The sequence below is a fragment of the Nuphar pumila genome, chromosome 6, assembly GCF_984573655.1.
Source record: "Nuphar pumila chromosome 6, dmNupPumi1.hap1.1, whole genome shotgun sequence".
Classification (NCBI taxonomy): domain Eukaryota; kingdom Viridiplantae; phylum Streptophyta; class Magnoliopsida; order Nymphaeales; family Nymphaeaceae; genus Nuphar; species Nuphar pumila.
In genome coordinates, this window is record NC_143254.1 from 28,451,811 (window position 1) to 28,476,577 (window position 24,767).

The 24,767-nt window shown below is 35.5% G+C and overlaps 1 protein-coding gene across 1 annotated transcript in view; it reads left to right on the forward strand.

Annotated features, from left to right (window-relative positions):
- Positions 1-479: 479 nt before the first annotated feature.
- The window catches only part of LOC149834491 (uncharacterized), a 48,569-nt gene continuing 24,281 nt past the window's right edge, over positions 480-24,767 (forward strand). Inside the window, exons 1-5 of the mRNA XM_090011436.1 lie at positions 480-585; positions 1,311-1,601; positions 2,637-2,816; positions 3,316-3,442; positions 3,616-3,729. Of these exons, the coding sequence (XP_089867562.1) occupies positions 1,383-1,601; positions 2,637-2,816; positions 3,316-3,442; positions 3,616-3,729 (640 nt within the window). The 5' untranslated portion in view covers positions 480-585; positions 1,311-1,382. The remainder of the gene's footprint in view (positions 586-1,310; positions 1,602-2,636; positions 2,817-3,315; positions 3,443-3,615; positions 3,730-24,767) is intronic.

Below are 24,767 nucleotides of genomic sequence, written 5' to 3' on the forward strand. Positions count from 1 at the left end.
AATGTGTTTATACGTAGAACCAGCAGGCAACACCTATATTATCACCCATATCGCCAATAATGTGAAAATAAAACCAAAATTTTGCTTTCCGAGTTTTCCCGAGAATGGAAATTGCTAACAGGGGTGAAAACGGATTTGATACCGATCAGATCATTGTCATTCAAATCTGGATCCAAAATACAAACAGTAAATCCGAATCCGAGTCCATATCTGAACTCATACCCTATTGGGTAGGGTTTAATCTTTATCCAAAACACATTTGGTAATATCGGATTCAGTAAAAAAAGATTTAAAGTATGTTTTTTACATGAAAAAAAATGCAATCAAATTAGATTTTGATCGGATTTCGAATCAGATCCGACTTTAAAATTATGATTTGAATATAATACGAATCCGAACCTAAAGCACACCCCGATGGGTCTGTTCGGGTCCAGACTCTAGAATTTTCTGCCTCTCTCTCTCTCTCTCGTTTTCTCATGATTCAACTGGAAATCCTTTATAAATTCTATCACGTCTTCTTCATTGTTCTTGGGGTTGTCACTTGGATCCTTCCGTACAAAGAAGTAGCCTTTTGTTTTTCCCCAGGTATTGTTCGAATCGAAGATGGTGTTTTCTCTTTTCTTTTGTTTGTCCCCATTAGTTCGATTTCAATAGTTTTTATGGACGGAACCCTCTGATCCTAGCGATTTTGGTGCACGATTCCTTGATAATGAAGCTGATGGTCTCTCCCCATTATGATCGGAAATGATTGATGTTCGTGCCCTATTTTTTCGTGGGTCATTCTCTCTATTTCATGTTTTCTTCTTCGGTCATGGGGTTTCATATCTTCATAAAATTGTTGCCGGTTTGCATTTTGGGGTTTTTGGGGAGCACCCATTTTGGATTTTCTTCGTTTCTTAGTGCGTGTTAATTGTTGTAAGTTCCTGTAGTACCATTATTTCGGGTAATCTTGTTGCGCAACTGTTCTGATTTCGATTTTGATCCATTTTTTCTTAGTAAATGGCCTAAAAGTTGATTACCATCTTTCTATTTATGCAATTGATCTTGATGGAACTGGTTTTTAAGGTTGAGTTTTTTTATGGGTTTTAGCTGAAGTTGGATCGATTCAGATTCGCTTCTTTCATTTTGCTTCCTTCTACTTGCTAATCTATAGCCTTTTGGGATTAGTGTATATTTCACGTTTGATGCGGAATCCTGTATCCGTCAGATTGAATTGGGGTTTTCGTAGACTCAAGATCTTATTTGTTTTGATATAGAATTTGTTTTCAAGGGGAGCTGATCTGTCTTCATTTTATTTTTTCCCCCTGAAGGATTCATTTAATACGTCCTCTTGCATCGTCAGTTTTCATTTTGATTGAGCTCGAGTGAAAAGAGAAGGTGATATGGTGACTATAGAACCTGTTTCTGAAGGCAATGATGATCATGTTGGAAAAGTTAAAGCTGATGGTAGTTCATCTTTGGGTGTGAAGGAAGCAAGTAAAGAACCGGAGGGGTATGAAACAGCTAGTGAAGGAGAAGGGGAGCAAGATGAACAGTTGCCTACACCTGCTCCCGCTGATGACACTTATGAAGATGCACTAACTGATGAACAACTTAAAGAGGTCTTTGTCACTTCTTTTCTGTTGTAATTGCTCTTTGGTTACGCCTTTGATTCCTTCTTGGAAATAGATTTTTAATCCTTTTAAGATAGAAAGTTATGGATTAACCTACGTCCCAATGTGAATGGCTGCCATTATGTCCTTTTAGCTTGCATCTTCTTGAGATGCTCTCTCTCCAATGGTCTTCTTCTGTTATTGTATCACTATACATCTCGTGCCAAGTTCACCACACTTTCAGCCAGTAAATATGTAAAGTGGATGCTGCCACTGTCTGATTCATTAAACTTGTCTACGGTAATCTGTTTATTCATCTCTTGAACTTTAATTTTTTGCTCCTTATCCTGTTGCTTACCTCTCTGAAAACAATCAGTTTTCTAAGTTATAACACCATTGTAGCATGATTTGCAATTTGATGTTTGAGACTTTCCTTCATAATAAAAAATATATATTCAGGTTTTATTGCTGCTACCTTTGATAGTATGAGAATCTTTATTATCTAAAACATGATATTGCACTTAAGATGTTCATGCCGTCACATTTAAATATTAGAACCTTCTGAGAAGAATAAATATCACATGATCAACTTATCAATAGAGATCCAGATGCAGAAATATCAATTTTTTGGTGTTGATTGATATTTTCCCATCTGGATCTCAACCAATAATTTTGTGATGTGATGCTTTCTTCTTCTCTAAAGATTCTACTATTAAAATGTTAATAGTTTTCATTTGGGTTTATGACGTGACTCTTTTTTAAGAAACCACTTCTTGATGATGATGATTTTATTGTATTTCACTGAGTTAGTTGTACTTTATTTCTAAATTTTGAACTCAATTTAGCATATCTTTTATCCCTTATGAAACTGCTAAATGAGAAAGCTAACCTCTTCCATGATGATACAAAACTCAGAAGTCACAGAAAACACCTGATTTTTAAGTGTAATTTTCTGGTATGCTGCAAAATCCTTGCTTTTTCTTTCTTAATGATTGGATTTTAACTAAATCTGCCCTGATGGTTGATTTGTTTTGTTTGATACAGAGAGCGCTAGCTCAAGCAAATGATGCAAAAGTTGAAGGTAATAAATTATTTAGTGCTGGACGCTATGAAGACGCATTGTCACAATATGCCCATGCTTTGGAACTTGCCCTTGAAACACCTCTATCAACTGAAATTCGTTCAATCTGTCATGCTAATCGCGCAATCTGCTTTTCAAAATTGGTATGTTGCTCCTATAACAATATGAATAATGTCAAGCATTACAGAAAAGCATAGAGCTCATTATAGATTTTCTTTGAAAGCACTAATACTTGAACCTTTGAATCTGATTTTGTAATAAATGGTAGATTATCTAAGAAAACTGCAACAAAATTCTTTTCCTTTGTATCTCGCTATACTTGGCATATTGAAAGCATAAGAGTTACATAACTTTTCTGACAATATGATTTATCAAGGATGTGGCGTTTATCGTCTTTTGCATCCTTGGAGTGGCATTGGATAAAGTTTCCATTTTTCCTGAGTTTTATTGCTTATACAGTTAAAATGTAGCCTTTGACATTTCACTTGCTAATGCCATTATTTTGATTTCCGTCTATTAGCTTCTCATTTTCCATTTATCAGCTAATGATCACCTGGGATTTCATTAGAATGTCTGCTCTTGATTTGGTGAAGTAACTTTTGTTTGAATTTGTAACTCATACATACCTTAAATACTTGTCAGGGAAGATATAAAGAAACCGTGAATGAATCCACAAAAGCACTGGAGTTGAATCCAACATACGTAAAAGCTTTGAATAGAAGAGCAGATGCAAATGAAAAACTTGAGAATTTTGAAGATGCTCTTACAGGTATTTTTGGATTTCCATTATGTTCCTCAAGTGCTAAATATGCTTCGTGAAGTTTTCAGGCTCAACATTTATGGTTTTAGCAGTTGGCCACTTATTTATGAGTTTTGGTTATTCTGTCATCATATATTTGGAACTATATTGAGAGGATTTTCTTTTGAACTTTTTGTTTCTAGACATCAAGAAGATTTTAGAGATAGAACCCTCCAATGAGCATGCCAGAAAATCTATACAACGTTTGGAGCCATTGGCTGCTTTAAAGAGGGAAAAGATGAAAGAAGAGATGATTGGTAAGATTGAAGCAACCCATGTCATATACCTTTTTCTATCTAAGTTTTTTATTGTCTTGGCCTCAGTTTTCTATTTTTACTAGTTTATGTGTAGGATGTTTTCCTGGAGGCTATGAGCTTCTTGTGTGAATAGAGGTAGTGTTATTGAATGCAACTGTGTAGCTTTTGGCTTTAGTAGATTTCAACATGCAGCACTTTGTTGACTATTTATTTCAACACTGAGGGAGGGCACATCAAATGGATTATAAACCATAGTTGTTGATATAAACATTGCAAAGGCTGGATTTTATCAGTTAGTGATTAAAATTAACTGCGTGAATGTTCTCTTGGTGAAATCTGATGACTAGGACCTGTTTCTTTGATGATATGGAAAGTGTTATTTTCCAATAAACATAATAAAAAAATGGTAGTCAGAAAGTCATGTATCATCTGGGGAGAGGAATATGCAGAATGCATTTCTTGGTATTTCACCCTATTGGAAACCTAGACGGAATATAATACAGTACCACATTTCATTTCGCTTATGTTTCTCAAGATGCTGAGAAGGGTAAGAAGTAAGCTTTCTGATCTGCTAGTTTTAAGGTTAGTACACATTTAGGCTGTGTTTGAATCACTGGAATCTCAGATCCGAGGGAGATCAGAGGATTTGAGATCCAAGGATCGCTGATCTGAGACCCCCCTCCTCCCGTTACCTTTATATCAGGGATCTGAGATCCCTGATATATGGTCCTTCATTTGAAGTGCCTTGGATCTTGGTCTGGGACCTGCACCACATCAGCATGCCCGACTCCAACTCTGATGCTCGGATCTGAGATCCAGGTATTTCAAATACCCCCTTAGAAAATCTTAGCAACACATTAATTAGGGGACCTGTGTTACATTGACATTAACAATTTCATCACATATCATTTCAGTTACATACATTGTTACCATGACAGTATTTATGGAACTTTATGAAGTCTAAGTATTAATTGCCATCATGGAAAGTAAATAAAATTTGCTGCTACTTTAGCTGCAATAGGAGGAACTGTTTACCTAAGTAGCTTGATTGGAAACTGCACCACCTTGCTTACAGCAGTGGTATTGCTATTGCAAGCTTTAAAACCACTTGTTTTGCTTGCTCTCAGCAGAATGGTTTTCTTAAAAAGCCAAGAGTCAGAAGAAAAGGAAATGAGTTTGTTTGTTCAGAGCATCAAGGAAAGAGTAATCTTTTTCATTCATTTTAGAAAGAGTTCCCAAGTCCCTTTTTTATGAGAGATTAGGATTGATTGAGTCCATGTTTGAGGGTTAAATGAAAGGTAGTGGCTCGTAAGAAGCAAAGCACTCTAAATCACACACACACAGATATATGTATGTATCAGAGAAGCACACACACAAATGCACTCACACCAAGCACTACAAATCAAATTTACATGGTTCGGCCGTTCACCACATCCACGGTAACAAGTCTCTCCTCTCTCTCTCTATGTATCATCAAGAGGAGGTTTCCTTGATATACTTTGAATACATTTTGAGGCTATTATCTCTATATAGTAACACGGTGATAATCTTTCTCTCTACATTGATCTTTCTATTTTCACAAGATCTGCTTTTATCTTGGAGTCTTCTAGAGTTATTCTCCTTGATATGCGATGGATTTTAAGTTGGTTTGATTCCTGGAGATGGGTCAGATCCTTGTGCTCTAATATCCCCCTCAAGCTGAAGGGATGAGGCCAGACTTGAAGCTTGGGCAAGTTTCCAGTGACTATAATATCATCAACATAAACTAATAAGATCAGGACTGATGATCAATGATAAACAAAGAGAGATGGGACTGATTTCGAAGTCTGAAATCTAAATCTAAGTAGAAAACTGTTGAGTCGTTGAAACCATGCCATGGGAGCGTACTTTAGGCCATAGAGAGCCTTCTAAAGACGACACACATAGTGTGGATATCAAGGGTCTTGAAAATCCGGTGGTTGATACATATAAACCTCTTTAGATAATTGACTATGGAGGAAAGGCATTGTGGAATGTGGACATTCAACTTGGACACACTTCTATACTCACCTCCCCAATCGGTGTAAATATTTGATTCGTCTATCAGTGACATTTTCAACCAAAGCCTTGAATTTTTTAAAAATTTCAAAAGCCTCTGACTTATGTGTGAGCATGTAAATCCACGTAAAGTGCACATAGTATCTAAAACCTCAATTAGACACAACCGTAGATGGTCCTTCAAAATAAATAACATCCAAGGGTGCAAAACTAAAAGTAGATGCTCTAGCAAAGGTAAGATTGTGATTCTTCCCTTGCTGATAGGCCACACAAACATTATGCAGTTTTTCATTATTATATGGCAGACCATATTTATTTAGAATAAGTTTAACTATCCGGAAGGAAGGATTGCCAAGCCGCTAATGCCACCGGTCCAGGGAGGAGACTCTTTAACCAAGCAAAGCTTCTTTCGGGTCCAATTGTAAGCAGTAAAGACCTTGATCAATCATCCCTTTGACTAGGATTCTCCTTCTTATTCGATCCTTCACATTGCATGAGTTAGGATGAAACTCAAAGTAGACATCATTATCCTTAACAAACTTGCGCACATATAATAAGTTCTTAGTGATATCAGGAACATGAAGAATATTTTTCAAAGTAGAAACTGAATTTGAACGAAAAAATCAAAGGAACTCGTGTGATGGATTTTCAAACCTGAGTTGTTTTTGATCTTTACCGAGTAACGACCTTGGTAATGTGACTGCAGCAACGACAAATTGCTTAATTCATTCATCACATGATGTGTTGCACCGAAGTCAGGGTATCATGCATCATCACCATAGGTAGCTAACCGACAGAGTAGGCTTGGGGGCCAGCCTAGTAGAGGAGTGCGTACCGAGTGCATTGCCTAGCGTTGTGGCAAGGTGTGTCACTTGCTTGACACACCACTCATTCAGATTAGGATCCACTTGTTGTAATGAAGTATGCGGAGTTACAAGAACAATGTGCAAAAGCACATACAAGTCTAAGAGTGGACAAAACAAGGCACGATACAAGCACAAAAGTACATAAGCATAAGTCCACTATGGGACAATACAAAGAGCCAACAAAGGGCTACACAAACAAGTAAAAGAATAAGCATTGTATTGATAATATGCTTTGAAAAAGCATTGAAGAATAGGGGGAAGCACATCCCTTATTTATATAGGGAACTAAGGGGAGCGGCCATTGGGAGCTCCCCACATAGAGTCGTTGGGATCTCCCAACGATCATATTTATGACCGTTGGGGCCCCAACGACTTTATGGTGAGGGGGGCCCAATGGTTAGACAAAATATAAAAAAAAAACAAAAAAGAATAATAAAAAATAATAAAAATAAAGTAATAATTGCTTCTAATAAACAATTATTATAAGTAAAAAGGCCAAAATGCCCCTATAAGGCATTAACTATTACAATATATGAGAATATATAAAATATATAAATATATATATACATGAGTATATATATACATATATTTTAACACCCCTCTCAAACTTACAACAAAATGACCGAAAGTTTGTTAAGGACATAAATAAATTGAAGAGCAAGAAGAGCTTTGGTGAAGAAATCCGCATACTGGTATTTCGATGTGACATACAACAACATAATAGTTCCTCTTAGATACTCATCACATATAATGACAATCCATCTCAATATGTTTGGTTCGCTTATGGAAGGTGTAGATGCTTGCAATATAGATTGCACTCTTATTGTTGCAACCCATCTTCGAAGGTATTGAGATGATTACTCTCATATCACTGAGAAGACTTTTTAACCACACAAACTCCATTGTTGTCGTGGTCATTGCACGATATTCAACTTCAGTTAAAGATAATGATACTTTTTATTACTTCTTGCATCTCAATAAAATCAGAATCACCTAAAAATACATAAAAACCTGTAGTTGAGACTCTATCATTGAGATTTTCACCCCAATCAGCATCAATATAAGCATGTAAATCTAAAGAAGAAGATGAGAATAAAAAAACCCTTTTGTTATATTATTCTTGATGTATCCAACAAATCTCAAGACAACACTCATGTGCATAATGGTAGGAGCATGTTCTGAAAATGGCTGACTGAGTGAACTGCATGAGCTATGTCTGGCCGAGTGATAAACAAGTGAGTGAGTGACCCAACTAGTTGGCGGTAAGCTGTAGGATCTTCACGCAGAGTCCCATCTTCAACATGTAGATCTAATGAAGAAGATGAGAATAAAAAAACCATTTTGTTATATTATTCTTAATGTATCCAACAAATCTCAAGACAACACTCATGTGCATAATGGGAGGAGCATGTTCTGAAACTGGCTGACCGAGTGAACTGCATGAGCTATGTTTGGTCGAGTGATAAACAAGTAAGTGAGTGACCCAACTAGTTGGCGGTAAGCTGTAGGTTCTTCAAGCAGAGTCCCATCTTCCAACCTTAATTTAGTATTAATCACTTCGAGGGTTTTTATCTCTTATAATTTGTAATGCCTGACTTAGTACAAATATTAGCAACAAGTTTTATTTAAGAAAGAATGTACCCTCTGAGAGAATACACAACTTCAATACCTAAAAAATATCTTAAGAATCCTAAATCAGACATATCAAAATTTTCTTTCAAAATATTTTTAATATCATAACTCCCTCGTCACTTTCAGTGATAATCATATCGTCTACATAAAGTAGAAAAATAACAACTTTATAACTTGTACTTTTGACAAATTAAGCAGTGTCAGTATAGCAGGAATGAAAATCTAGACGAGCCATAACATTACTAAATTTATCATGCCAAGCCTTAGGAGCTTGTTTAAGACCATACAAAGTTTTTTTAAGTTTAAGGATTTTTCCTTTTTCAATACAAGACCCCGATGGAAGATCCATGTAAACCTTCTCATTTAATTTACCATTTAGAAAAACATTTTTAATATCTAGTTGGTATATGGATCATTTTTTAATAGATGCGACGGCTATGAGTGACCTAACATTAGTCATTCTAGCTACTGGGGCAAAAGTTTCTTGATAGTCAATGTCATATTCTTGAGAGTACCTTATGACCACTAACCTAACTTTATATATTTTTAGAGTCCCATCACTCTTGGTTTTAACCTTAAAACCCATCTATATCCTATAAGTTTCTTCCCTATGGGTAATGAAGTTATTTTTCATGTTTTAGCCTTTTCAAGAGCTTTAAGTTCTATATTCATTGCTTCAACCCATTATAGAAGATTTTTTTACTTCATTATAATGCGATGGTTTATGATAGAAATGTAAAACTATTAGACATGTTCTATAATTTGGTGGCAATGTATCATAAGATGCAAACCTACTTGGTAGGTTAGAGACACGATTGAATCTTCTAAGAGAGGATTCTTCTAAAGACGAATTTTGTGAATACTTTTCTAAAGCATTTAGAAAATTCCTTTGCTCACGCCGGGTATACATTTGTGTGGGTTTATCAACAATATCATCGTTTCCATCATTTCTTATTAGGTGATTCCACATTCTCATCATTTGAATGCATATTATTATCACCATTTTGATTATCATTCAAGGTATTATCACCGTCATTGTTTAAAGAATCATCACAAAAAGTCAACTCTTCGTGTGGCAAGAGGTCAAATAGAAAGGTGTAATCTACTTCTTTGTTTTCCTTAGACTCTTAAAACCAATTTCATTTTTCAAAAATGTTACATCTTTAGAAACATATAATTTTTTACTCTTAGAGTCAAAACATTTATATATTTTTTGGTTTTCTCCATTACATATTAATACACATTTAATGGCTTTTGGAGGCAATTTCTCTTTTATATACAAAACATTTACAACAAAAAATTTGCAACCTCTTGAAATCGGGTGTTCTTTCAAATAATTTTTCATAAGGAGATACATTTTTTAAGGATGATAAGGCCATTCTATTTATCAAATATGTTGATGTTAGAGCGGTCTCAACTCAAATTTTTTTGGAATATCTTTATAAATAAGTAGTGTCCTATTGGTTTCTATAATATGACTATTTTTTTTTCGGCTAATCCATTTTGTTGGGGAGTTGTAGGACATGACTCTTGGTGACAAATCCCATTTTGTTCTAAATAATTTTTAAATTCATTTGATAAGTATTCACCACATGAATCAGATCTAAGAATATAATTGTTGCTCTAAAATCGATTTTTGACAATCATATGAAATATTTTAAAGAAAGAGAACACATTAGATTTGAAGTTAAGGAAGTAGATCCACACATATCTAGCGAAATCATCGATAAAAGTAACATAATATGAACATCCTTCTTTTGATACGACGGGAGAAGGTCCCCAAACATTCGAATGCACTAATTCAAAAGGTCTTTTAGAGACAAAAGTTCTATTAGGAAAAGAGATATATTTCATCTTTCCAAAGATACAATCTTTGCAAATTAAATCTTTTTCATTATAATTTTTTTTTTTAAGAGGAAGAAGATGCATTTTTTGGTAGCTTTAATGTCTAAGCCTTTTATGCCAAGTTTCAATATCCTTATCTTGGACATAATTATACAAAGAAACTGGAGAAAGATTTAGATAATTCATGAAGTAGACATCTCTCATTCTATGTCCTTGCCCAATCTGCTTCCTGGACCGAAGATCCTACAGGGAGCAATCCTTGAATGAGAAGGAGATTTCATATCCATGATTGCAAATTTGAGAAACAAAAAAGAGATTTAAATTTAGTTGTGGAACAACCCTAACTTTTGCTAAGCACAAATTTTGGAAAGAGTCTAAGGTTTCAATACTTTTAATTTGCAAAGATGTTTCATCGGTATTTAAAACATAAGTAGTTTTTGAGTTAGTGCATAAATCAGATAGACAATTCCCATAAGGTGTCATGTAAAAGGAGGCTCTTGAATCAAGGATCCAAGAAGACATATCTGGAGGAGAAGGTGAGTCTATCGTGGCACCCGATGTAGAAGGAGATTTGAGTAATTGTTGAAGTGCCTCCGATAGTTGAGCAAGTGAAAAATAGTCTTTTTCCTTAATTGGTTCATCCTTCTTTGGTGTGCATTTTTCAACAGAAGCCACCTTGTTCTTTGGAGAGTCATTCAACTTGGGGCAATTAGGTCTTATGTGCCCTGGTTCATGGCAATGATGACAAATGACTTTTTTATAGTTATCATTATAGCTATTTTGCCTCCCACGGTGTGGAGGCTTGTAGGATTTCACATGATTGTCGGGTTTAGAAATATGCCACACTTCATCTTCTCCCTTAATCATACCAAGGCAAGTTTCTTCTTGGCATATTTCGGCAACGATGTCTTCCAAATGAAGATGTTTAGATCGATGTCAGAGAGGTCTTGTTCAAATTCGGGCCTAAGCCCCATGCAAAAATTGAAAAAAATGCTATTTTCTATTTGTTCCCTTTTTAGCTCAACATCCTCACTAGCAACCCATTTGGGTTCAATAAGGGATAACACGTCCCATAGAAGACCAAGAGTACTAAAGTAGTCACGGATATTTATGTCTCCTTGTTTGATGGTACATATTTTTTCTTGATTTTTTTTTGTCTTGCAAGGTCTTTTTGGGTATACATACCCTTTATAAATAACCATGCCTCATTAGCTTTATGGAACTTAGCAATGTTGACACATATTTTGAGTTCAACATTGTTCATAAACTATGCAAGAAATTTTGCATGTTTACTTTCTCAATCCTTTACCTTGGATTGATGATCTTCAATGACTTTGATTCAAGCATCTCCTTCCAATGTTTTTTTTATTTGCTTCTAACTTAGTGAGTTTGAGTTGAGACTTCGGAATATAGCGATCACGTATCCCTAAAGTTTCTTGTCTTTGAGGTTATTTTCCATAGCGGATGCCCACATCATCTAGTTGAAACCATTTAATTTGAAGGAGTGATCTATTTTTTGCTCATTTTTTCATTTTGACTTGACAGAAGAAGAGAAAAAATTGAAGATCACGAAAAGAACTCCACCTTGAGTTCCGCAAGCACCACCAACCCACAAACACTTTTCTAAAGGACCAAAAGAACTATTGCTCTGATACCATGTAATGAAGTATGCGAAATTACAAGAACAATATGCAAAATCCCATACAAGTCCAAGAGTGGACAAAACAAGGCACAACAAAGGTGCATACTCATAAGTCTACTATGAGACAATACAAAGGGCTATACAAACAAGTAAAAGAATAGTCACTTTATTGATAATGTGCTTTGAAAAAGCATTGAAGAATAGGGGAAAGCACATCCACTATTTATATACAAAACTAAGGAGGGAGGCCATTGGGAGCTCCCCACATAGAGTCGTTGGGGACCTCCCAACGGATATATTTATGACCATTTGAGGCCCCAATGACTATGGTGGGGGAGCCAATGGTTAGACAAAATACAAAACAACAAAAAAGAACAATAAAAAATAATAAAACTAAATTAATAATTGTTTCTAATAAACAATTATTATTACAAGTGAAAAGACCAAAATGCCCATATATGGCATTAACTATTACAATACATGAGATATATAAAATATATGACTATGTATATGTATACATGAGTATATATATACATACATATATTTTAACACTTGCATCACCCTCTCGCTGTTGATTGTTACCAAAACATTGTTGGTATCTTGGCTTCTATGTTACAGGGACTCGACAAACCGGGTGCCGCACCCGCGTCGACGCGACGCGGGTGCAGTGTGGCACCCGGTGCGGTCAACACACCCAGGGTCATTTATATCCATTTTTTAGATTTAAAAAAAAATTGCCCGATGAAATATGTTGTGGAGGGGAGGATTAGGGCAATTTTTTTTGCCCTAATCCTCCCTTCCTCTCCTAAAGTCGATCGCTCCGCCGGACCTCTCTTCCTCAAGTACGCTCTCTTCAGTCCGACTCCCTCTGATCTCCTCCTTTCCTCTTCGACCCCTCTCCTGCACAAAGAGGGCACAGGGAGGGAGCTCGGCCCCTCACCTGCATAAAGAGGGAGGACAGGGAAGGGGCTCGGCCCCTCCCCTGCCAACAGGGAGCGTAGGGAGGGGGCTCGACCCCTCCCCTGCACAAAGAGGGTGTAGGGAGGGGGCTCGACCCCTCCCCTGCACAAAGAGGGTGTAGGGAGGGGGCTCGGCCCCTCTCCAGCACAAAGAGGGAGGACAGGGGGGGGGGGGCTCGGGCTCTCCCCTGTCAACAGAGAGCGCAGGGAGGGGCTCGGTGTTAATGTTGTTAACTGTTAAAATTTAAAACTTATATATATATATATATATATATATATATATATATATATATATATATATATATATATATATATATATATATATATATATTTTGCCGCACCCGCACCCGCACCCATGTGACATAGCTTGGCTTTCTTTTCCTTAAATCGGTCATCACGTCCTCTATACCTATTAAATCCCCCTCTATAATTTCTTTTATTCTGAAAATTATTCTGATTTTGGTATTGGGTCACATTGGCTGAAGGGTTGATCACATCTTTGTGGTTTTCTTGTTCCACAATTTGGGCCTCCTCACTAAGAATCAAACTATGTAACTCGTATACAATAAGAGGACTAGATCTAGTGGAGAGGGATGTTTTGAAAGCCTTATATTCATTGGGTAACCCTCTAACTCTAAGAAGTTGCATGACCAGTTCTTCCTCCAACACTGGTCTCGAAGCTGCAACAACCTGATCGAAATGAGTCACACTTTTTGAAAAATATTCATCGATGGTATTGTTCCAGAGATCTTGCAGTTGATCTTTTAACTGCATAATTTTTGCTCAAAAATGAGCAGCTTAAGAAATTTATAATGTCTGCCAGACGTCATAAGATGTGGTGAGTTCAACCACCAGACAGTGGGACTGCTTCTGAGTGAAGAAATTAACCAACTTAGTAGAAGTTGGTCCTGTTTTCGCCATAGAACATTTTCAGGATTCCAATTCAGTTTTTCCTGGTTTATTATACTTTGTTGGCATGGGTTTCAACTCGTCAACAACCCCATTAATTCGTACTTATTCAGCAAGGGAAGAAATTGTGATTCCCACAAAAGATAATTGTCACTGGACAATTTCATTGCAAATTCTGTGAGAGAGGTATAGTGTGATTCAACGGACCAGTTCCGTCATTCTTCCCTTATAGTGATTCCATTGGGTTGCTGAAGGATCGCTTAATAAACATCAGCGGAACTCACACTATGATGGCTGTGGCCAGCAAGGAACAACAACAAAGGATGATCTATAGACACCAATATGCAGATCTCAGTAGGATGAAGAAAAACCCGGTAACCACTGCATAATCGACAACATCACTCGAGCAGCACCAGCAGAGGTGAGATCACCAAAAGATGAGATGATATATAATGGTGCCTGTTAAAAATTGTAAATTTATGTATATATATATATATATATATATATATATTATGTATATTTATTTACATAAATATATTTTTTCTCTTTCTTTATTTTTCCTTTTTCTTTTTTCTTTTTGTAATTGAACTACCGAACACATGTTAACTAGTCAACAAAATAAGAGTCGTTGGAACTCCAACGACTATCTATGGAGTCCTCCCCCTTTGTGTATAAATATGGGGCAAAGTCCCCACATTATGTATGCTTCTTGCATGAAGGTTATCAATAAAATATTATTTATTTTTAGCTTCTTGTCTTGCCCCTTGTGTGGGTTTTGTGAGTGAGCCCATTTGTGGCTTTTGGTGTGTTTTGTGAGTGAGCCCATTTGTGACTTTTGGTGTGTTCACTTTATGATTGTGGTGGATCTTGTTGGTGACTTCTGTTTTCTTTACATGGTATTAGAGCAAGGTTTGCTCTTGACTCTTGAGGATTGGGTATTACATCATTTTCCGTGCTCATGAGAGAAAAAAAGAAATTCTTGGTGATTTAAGTGCTCGTGTATTCGTGGTGGTGTGCTCGTATTACTACTCTCTCCTTTCTCTTTCTTTTTACTTTGTAAGGATGGATAACAATAAGAAAGTCACCATTCGTACCCATAAAACTTAATGATACTAATTTTGTAATGTGGTCTTCAATAATGAAGTATCACATATGGGAAAAAGGATTGTGAGGATTAATTGATGCTTCCAATCCGGAGCCTAAACTAGTCCTCACAAAGGTAGAAAACGAAAAAGAGGTACCTTTAGGGGATGGTGAGAAGACCAAGGCACTTTTTACATATTAAAAAAAGTGAAAAGAGTGGAGAATGGGTTATGCCAAGATCATGTCTTGGTTAATCAATAACGTTAATATTAAAAAATGCTCTAGTCTCGTAAAATTTGAGCATGCTAATAAAGCTTAGGAATACCTTAAGAATGTGTGCAATCTTAAAAATAAAGTTCAGACAATGACTAAAAAAGACAAAAGTATTAGGGAATACTATAATAAATTGTTCGAACTTTGGGAAAAATTATCTATTCTTGAGCCTAAGTGGCATTGTGCAGAAGATATAGAGCTTTGGCAAAAGCAATTTGACGTGAAACATTTCTATTAATTTATCGATGGCTTGAGACTGGAGTTTGAAAGCACCAAATCCGCTCTTCTTCATAGAGAAAAAGTATCCTCTATTATTGACACTATTGAAGAATTAAGTATGGAAGAAAATAGGTTAAATGGGCACTCTTTGAAAAATGAATATGACTCGGTTTTAGCCATCTCTAGACCGAGAAACTACATGCACCCTACAAGCTACCTCGTTGAAAACAAGAAAATAAGCATGATAACAAGCCTTATTGGAAACAAGGCAATGATTATGATAGGAAAAAAAATATTTGTTATAAGTGTCATGAACCCGAGCACACTAAGCCTTAATGTCCAAAGTTTAGAAGAAGGGAGGAAAGGAAGGTGATTGCAGTTGACTCCTCACAAGAAACTAATGATGTACCCGTATTAATGTCAACTTATGGAGATTTTCTAACCACTTCTTAAAGGAGTATCTTCTTCAAATGAAACCTTAACTGGAGCAACAATTTCATCCTTCTTCGATATGTGACCCCTAATAGTAAAAATTTTATCTGAATGTCATACTAACTTAAGCATGTCAAATGTTTTTGAAGCCCATGGTACATCTCTTAAAATAGAAGGAATAGAGAATTTTTAAAACACAAAACTTTAAAAAATTTACCATTCCAAAAGTTAGATATATTCTCAAATTAAATTTAAATCTCTTATCAGTTTTATGACAATGGATATAATGTCTCCTTTTCTGATGGATGTTGGGTACAAGATCGCTAGTTAGGGATGTTGATTGGGGAAGGCCATAGAGAAGGTTTTTATTACATGATTTTTTGTGAAATACTTAGCATTTTGTTTTAATGTTAAGAAATTAGAATTGAATATATGCTACAAACGACTTGGTCATCCTAATGTATTCAAAATTCAACATTTTTCAAATTTGGAAAAAAGTTGGAACTATGAAAATTTTATGTGTAAAGTCTTTATTCTTGGAAAAATGAAGAGATTACCATTTCATGAAGGGACTTTCTTTTCTTCTAGACCGCTTGGCAACAACAGTTATATCAAAGGGGTGGATATGTATACTGTGATTTTTGTTGATTTTTCTAGGTATACTTTAATCTACTTTTTCAAACATAAATATGAGGTTTTCTCATATTTTCAAATATTTCACAACTTGGTCAAAAAATAAGTTTGAAAAAGATATTTCTATTTTTCGCACAGATTCAATGGGAGAATTTTTATCAAAGAAATTTAAAGATTATCTAAATTTGCATGGTATCACACTGTTAAATTATGTATTCAAACCATGTAACCTATTATATATATATTTTATATATATAAGGTAATACATATACATATATTAATATATATGTATATGTATCTACTTATTATATATATAAAATATATATATTCTAATAATAGTCATAGGGGTAGTTTGGTCTTTTTATGCATATTCAATTTCTTGAATATGATTGTAATTTCTTTTTGCAATTTTTTTTCTTTTTCCTTTAAATCTTTTTAGTACAATATACTTTACCTTAGGGGGGCCAACACACTAGTCGTTGGACCCCTCCAACGACTGTGTGGAGCCCCTCCCAAGGCTCTCTCTTACCCTATAAATAAGGGCCTCTTCCCTTGTATTTGTAAGCTTGTGGGATTATAGCCCAAGCTCTTTTAGTGGAACTTATGACTTTTGGGTTCGCATTTGTGAGTTTGTATTGTGCTATTTGTTCACAAGTGTTCTTGTTGTGCCTGTGTGTTCACATTTGTTTCCAAGAATATTGTAATATTGTTCTTGGTATCTTCTTGAAGATACTTTTACATGGTATCAGAGCCACGTTAGTGATAAAGGATCGTGGATTTGTTTGATTTTTGAGTGCCTCGAAAAGCGTGCCTTTGGATATTTGAGGATTGAAGTGGTGGAGCTTGCTTCTTAAATATTTTGGAAGAATCTTGTGCAAGAAAGAGCTTTAAATTTTGTGTTGGCGCGTATTTCTCCCTCTCTCTTTACTCCTTAATGGGTAAAAAAAAGTCTCATTTTGCTCTTGGCTTTAAGCTAAATGGACCCAATTACCATGTTTGGGCCGGGAACATGGAGGTTCACATAAAGAGGAAGGGTCTATGGGGCTATGTGCAAGACACAATCCCCGAACCGGAACCAAAAATTACCATTGTTAATGGGGGTGAAATCAAAATTCTCGATGGCGAAGAAAGAATCAAAGCTCTTGAAGAGTTCAAAAAAACATGAGGAATGGGAAATGAGGAATTTTAATATCCGCTCTTGGATTTTTTCCTCCGTAGAAACAAGAATCAATGCAAATATCATCAAATTCAAGAAGGCCTCTCAAGCTTGGGAATATCTTGAGAAGATGTACACGTCTAGAGATTTATCCCATAAATATTATCTTCAAAGAGGGCTCTAACGCTTCAACAAGGGGAGATGTTTATAAGAGAGTACTTTGTCGAGCTCTCTTTTATTTGGGACGAAATGCTCGAACCAAAATGGAGTGGAGAAGCAATAAAGCTTCGCCACAAACAATTGGAAGAATATAGGTTCTTCAATTTTTTGAATGGGCTTAGGCCCGAATTTGAACAAATCCGGTCTTTCCTTCTATCTGCTTTCACTTCCTTTTCTCTTGAAGATGTAATTACTAAACTTAGTGGGGAAGAGACTCGCATGAGGATTAGCAAGAACCATCTAAGTATTTTTGCTACTCCTCATATTGAAGAGAATGAAGGTGCTAATGTCGTATCAAGATCAGAGAGTAATTTAAAGTCCCACAAGCCTCCTCATTTCAAGAATCAAAACTCAAGTGGTCAAGGAGTGAAGAAAGACTATAGCAAACTTACATGTCATTTTTGTAAAGAACTGGGGCACATTAAACCTATATGCCCTAAATGAAAGAAAATTCTTGTTATGGCCATGACATCTCAACCGGAGGAACAACCATCAACATCAAATGGGTTTATTTCTCTTCATTAAACTGTAGAAGCTTAGCAACCTTTCCTCAAGGGAGGAACTTCCGGAGCCGCTATGTCTACCTCCTCGCCTTCTGGTAAGATATCTTGGCTTTTAGATTCCGGTGCATCCTGAAATTAAAGGAATAAGAAATTTTGAAAAACAAGATTTTTATATCCCCAAAATCCGTCTTATACCTAAACTAAATTTAAATTTACTTTCGGTCTCTCAACTCTCGGATCATGGTTGCGATGTAAAATTCACTTTCGATAAATGTTGGATTCAGGATCGCCGGTCCGGGAGATTGATTGGGGAAGGCTCTAGGAGAGACAACCTCTACTATATTGACTTTCTTCAAGTCCCCAAGAATCAATTTTGTAATGTTCAAAACAAAGATATTCATGTATGGCATAAGAGACTGGGTCATCTCAACATTGTTAAAATCTTTTATTTGCCTTTTGTTAAACATTTTTGTAAAGAAGATTTTGTTTGTAATGATTGTATTCTTGGGAAAATAAAAAGTCAACATTTTTCTCAAAGATCCATGTTTTTTATAAAACCCTTTGAAATTGTTCATTTCGATGTATGGGGTCCCGCTCCTGTAATATCTAAAGGAGGATTCTCGTATTATGTTATTTTCGTAGATGATTTCACTAGATTTTGTTGGATATACTTTCTTAAACATAAACATGAAGTTTTTTCAACTTTTAAAACATTTCATATGATGATTTTAAATCATTTTAATGAAAGTTTAAAAATTCTTAGGTCTGACTCTGGTGGTGAATATCTTTCAAATGAATACTAGAGTTGTCTTGAAAGTTATGGTATTCTCCATCAGAAATCTTGTTAAAAAACCCTGCAACAAAATGGGTTAGCCGAACGGAACCATAGGCATATTATAGAAACTACTAGAACCTTGCTTATTTCGCAAAACATTCCAAAGAAACTTTGGGCTAAAGCCGCCCTTACCTCGGTATATCTCAGAAATAGACTTCCATCGAAAAATTTGAGTAAAATTTCTCCTTTTGAAAAGTTATATGAAAAAGAACCTGATTATAGTAGGTTAAGGGTGTTTGGATGTAAGTGCTTTGTCCTTACAGATAGAAATGATAAGCTTTCGCCAAAGGCCATCCCTTGTGTATTTCTTGGGTATTCAGAAATTCATAAGGGTTTTCGGTGTTATGACATTAAAAATGACAAACTATATGTTTCTAGAAATGTGAGTTTTTTGGAAAATCTTAGTGGTTTTGAAAGTTCCGAATCACATAATGAAAATGTTGACTATTCCTTTTTATTTGAACTATTAGCCAAAGCTGATGATTCTAGTAATGATGAGTCAAATCAGAATGACTCAAGTGATATTGATATTGAGGAAATCTCCTCACAACAACCTATCAATGAAGGACCATCTAGAGATCCCATCACCTATATTCATAGAGATAGAAGCACCTTTAGAAGTGCTCTTGAAAGATATGATAGTCAGATTGTTCCTCATGAAGAGGAAAATCTTCGTAGAACCAAAAGACACAGAAAGGCTCCATCTAGGTTCATATCGTATGACTCTTTTTTACCCTGTCTTAGTGCTATTCATTCTTATGTAGAACCTAGAAACTTTACGGAAGCTAGTAAAAGTCCTAAATGGATAGTTGCGATGGAAAATGAACTCAAAGCTCTAAAAAAGGCCAAGACATGGGAATTTCAAGATCTTCCTAAGAGTAAGAAAATAATGGGGTGTAGATGGGTCTTTAAGGTTAAAACTAAGAGCGATGGATCTTTTGAGAGATATAAGGCTCAATTAGTTGCTAATGATTATAGTCAAGAGTATGAGATTGACTATGAAGAAACTTTTGCACCTGTGACCCGAATGATCACTGTTCGATGTCTCATCATTGTTGCATCCATTAATAATTGTTACATCTATCAAATGAATGCTAAGAATGCCTTCCTGAATAGTGATTTGAATGAGGAAGTTTATATGGATGCTCTACCTGGAATGGAGACTCCCAAACGGAAAGTGTTTCGTCTTAAGAAAGCACTCTATGGCCTAAAACAAACCCCTAAGGCTTGGTATGATAGGTTTAATTTTGTGATGTTGGAAAATGGTTTTTCTTCTTGCTTTACTGACACTGCTTTGTTTGTTAGAAAATCCAATGCAGAGATTGTAATTTTGCTGTTGTATGTGGATGATATGCTCATTACCGGAAGTGATACTAATGGGGTTAAGAGTATAAAGTTTGTTTTAAAAGATAAATTTGAAATGTCTGATTTGGGTTTTCTAACTTATTTTTTGGGTATTTAAGTAGCTTACTCTCATAGAGGGTATTTTTTATCTCAAACTAAGCTTGCTTTTGAGATCATTGACAGGTCAGGCACTACAAATGAAAAGGTTTGTGAAACTCCTGCTATAGTAGGAGCAAAAATGAAAATTGATGATGGTGTTCCCCTTTCAGATCCTACCCCCTACAAACAACTTGTAGGATCTTTGATGTATCTGAGTATTACCAGACCAGATATCTCTCATGCAGTACGTAAAGGGCACTCTAAATAAGGGAGTTTTTCTTTCCTCTTCTTCATATTTAAAGTTAATTGCTTATACTGACTCTGATTGGGGAGAGACTAAAATAACCGTCACTCCACCACTGGTTTTTGTGTGTTCTTAGGAGACTCACTGATTTCGTGGAGATGTAAGAAACAACAAAAAGTTTCTCTATCTTCGGCTGAAGCTGAATATCGTGCCATGACAACTACTACCATGGAAATTGTATGGATTCATCAGTTGCTAGAAGACATGGGGATCAAAATAGAAGGGCCTACCAAGCTGTGCTGTGACAACAAAAGTGCAATTTATATTGCCAAAAATCACACTTTTCATGAGCAGACTAAACGCATCGAGATGGACTGCCACTATGTTCGTGAGGCGTATCTCAAAGGAATCATTGATCTTTTATATGTCACGTCAGAATACCAGTTGGCAGATTTTTTCACTAAAGCTTTGTGTGCTCCACGCTTCAACTTCCTCCTTAGCAAACTCTCGGTCATCCTGCCCTAAGTTTGAGGCGGGGGGGGGTGTTAAATTATGTATTCAAACCATGTTACCTATTATATATATTTTTCATATATAAGGTAATATATATACATATATTAATATATATATGTATATGTATCTACTTATTATATATATAAAATATATATATTTTCTAATAATAGTCGTAGGGGTAGTTTGGTTTTTTATACATATTCAATTCTTGAATATGATTGTAATTTATTTTTGCAATTTCTTTTCCTTTTTCTTTTAAATCTTTTTATTTCTTTTTAGTACAATGTACTTTACCTTGGGGGGGGCAACATACTAGTCGTTGGACCCCTCCAACGGTCACATTTGTGACCGTTGGAGGGGCTCCAACGACTATGTGTGGAGCCCCTTCCGAGGCTCTCTCTTGCCCTATAAATAAGGGCCTCTTCCCTTGTATTTGTAAGCTTGTGGGATTATAGCCCAAGCTCTTTTAGTGGAACTTATGACTTTTGGGTTCACATTTGTGAGTTTGTATTGTGCTCTTTGTGCACACGTGTTCTTGTTGTGCGTGTGTTCACATTTGTTTCCAAGAATATTGTAATATTGTTCTTGGTATCTTGTTGAAGATACTTTTACACACACATCAAAGATCTTGCCTTCATACACCACAACAAAATGGTTTGGTTGAACGAAAACATAGACATATTCTGGAAACAATCAAAACTCTATTAATAATAAATCAAGTGCCAAAAGAATTTTGGGTTGAAGCAGCCCTAATTGCTATGTATCTCATCAATAGAATGCCTTCTTTACAAAATATAACACGAGTTGAAAAACTCTTTAAGGTATTTCCTGATTATGCTAGACTAAGAATTTTTTAGTGCAAATGTATTGTTTTTTCTAACAAAAATGATAAACTCTCCCCTCATGTTATTCCTTGTGCCTTTTTTGGTTATGGAAATAACCAAAAACGCTACATGTGCTTTGATCCTAGAATTAAAAAATTATGTCTCACGTAATGCGACCTTCTTAGAACAAAAAAACTTTTTTGACTTTGAAACGGGGAAAAAGTAGATGAGTATTCCTTTTTATTTGATTTAAGTTTAAGTTATGAAAAATGTGATTATGAATGTGATCTAGATAGTGGCCTTGATATAATAGATGAATGTAATCTTGATAATGGACATGATGATATAATTAGTGAAGAGCAACCTCATAGGAACAAAAATTATTTATAATATTTTAGGTGTAGAGACCTTAACCAACCATGTGCATTGAAGAAATATGCTAAATAGCCGGAAGTTCATACTAGAAGGTCATCTAGGATTTCCAAATCACTTGGAAAGTTTTGTGTTATGATTTTTTTCTCCAAAATACAAGGCATTTATTGCATTAATCCATTCATATCTAGAACCTTCAACCTATACTCAAGCTAAAGAACATTCTGAATGGCTAGAAGCCATGAGAATAGAGTTAGAAGCTTTAGAAAAGTCCAATACTTGGACCATTCAAGATGTTCTAAAAGGAAAGAAACCTATAGGTTGTAGGTGGGTATACAAAATTAAAACAAAGAGTGATGAAACTCTTGAAAGATATAAAGTCAGATTAGTTGCCAAGGGATATTCTCAAGAATATGACACATATTTCGAGGAAACCTTTGCTTCAGTCGCTAGAATGACCACTTTTCGAACTTTAGTATCATTAGCCTTTGTTCGAAAATGACCTATATTTCAAATGAATGTTAAAAGTATTTTTATTAATGAAAACTTAGTTCAAGAAGTTTATATTGAGACACCACCAGGTATAAGTGTTTCTAAAGGTAAAGCCTTTTTTGTTTGAAAAAGGCTTTCTATGAACTTAAACAAGCCCCAAAGGCTTGGTATGACCGATTTAGCCGAGTTATGCTTGATATTGAATTTAGAACTTGTTTGACTGATATTGCATTGTTTGTTAAGATTTCTGATGCAGGTATTCTTCTTCTTCTCTATGTGGACGACATGATCATCACCAGAGGAGATAAACAATGAGTTGACAATATTAAAAAACTTCTCAAAAAATATTTTGAAATGATTGATTTAGGCTTCTTAAAATATTTTTTAGGAATTGAAGTTGCTTACTGTCCTAGAGGATATTTATTATCTCAGTCTAAATTTGCTTGACATTGTTTCCAGGTCTGACATCACATATGATAAGAGAATCGATACCCTTGAGATTGCCAACACCAAGGCGCAAATTAATGATGGAGAACTTCTCGAAAATCCTACTCCTTACAAGCAGTTTATTGGAGTACTCTCTTATATTTCAATTACTAGACCTGACATAACACACACTGTACACACAACTAGTCAATTTCAGCACGGTCTTACTTTTGTTAATATGGGAGATTAGATAATATTATGACTTATCTTTCTTGAGGCCTTTTTCTATCTGCTTCATCTTCTTTAGATTTAAATGCTTATATTGATGTTGATTGGGGAGGTGATCCCAATAACACACTCAACCACAGGTTTTTGTGTTTTCTTAAGTAAATCTCTGATTTCATGGCGATGCAAGAAGCACTAGAAGGTTTCACTTTCATCAACTAAGGCTAAATATCGGGCCACGACCACTACAACTACAACGATGAAGGTAGTTTGGCTCAGAAGGTTGTTGGCTGATATGGGAGCTCAAGTGACAGGAGTCTCCCGTATGTGTTGTGACAACAAAAGTGCGATCTACATTGTTATTTATCGTACTTTTCATGAACATACTAAACATATTGAAATCGATTGCTACTATGTTCGAGAGGAGTATCTATATGAAACCATTGATTTGCCTTATGTTTCATCAGAATACCAGTTAGCAGATTTCTTCACCAAACCTCTCGTTGCTCCCCATTTTCACTTTCTATTAAAGAAACTTTCGGTTATTGTACATTAAGTTTGAGAGGTGTTAATATATATATATATATATATATATATATATATATATATATTATGTATATTTATTTATATAAATATATTTGTTGTGTTTATTTTTTTCTTTTTGTAATTGAACTAGTCAACACATGCTGACTAGTCAAAAACATAAGATCGTTGGGGTCCCAACGGCTCTATTTTGAGTTGTTGGGATTCTGACTCTTTATAGGGTCCTCCTCCTTTGTGTATAAATATCCACAGTATGTATGCTTCTTGCATGAAGGTTATCAATAAAATATTATTTATTTTTAGCTTCTTGTATTGCCCCCTTTTGTGGGTTTTGTGAGTAAGCCTGTTTGTGGCTTTTGATGTGTTTTGTGAGTAAGCCCATTTGTGGCTTTTGGTGTGTTCACTTTAGCATTGTGGTGGATCTTGTTGGTGACTTTTGTTTTCTTTAGAACGCTCTGATATGGCTCTGATACCATATCATAGAAACACACACATGAACTCACACCAAGTACGATAAATCAAATTTACGTGGTTCGACTATTCACCATCCTATATACACAGTAAGTAGTCTCCTCTCTCTATATATATCATCAAGGAGGTTGTAATGAAATACAAGTGCCAAAAACAATGTCACAAAGTGACTATAAGAAGGCACAATCACATAAATAGAATATCTCTAACAGGCAAGATACAATATACTACAAGGGACAAAC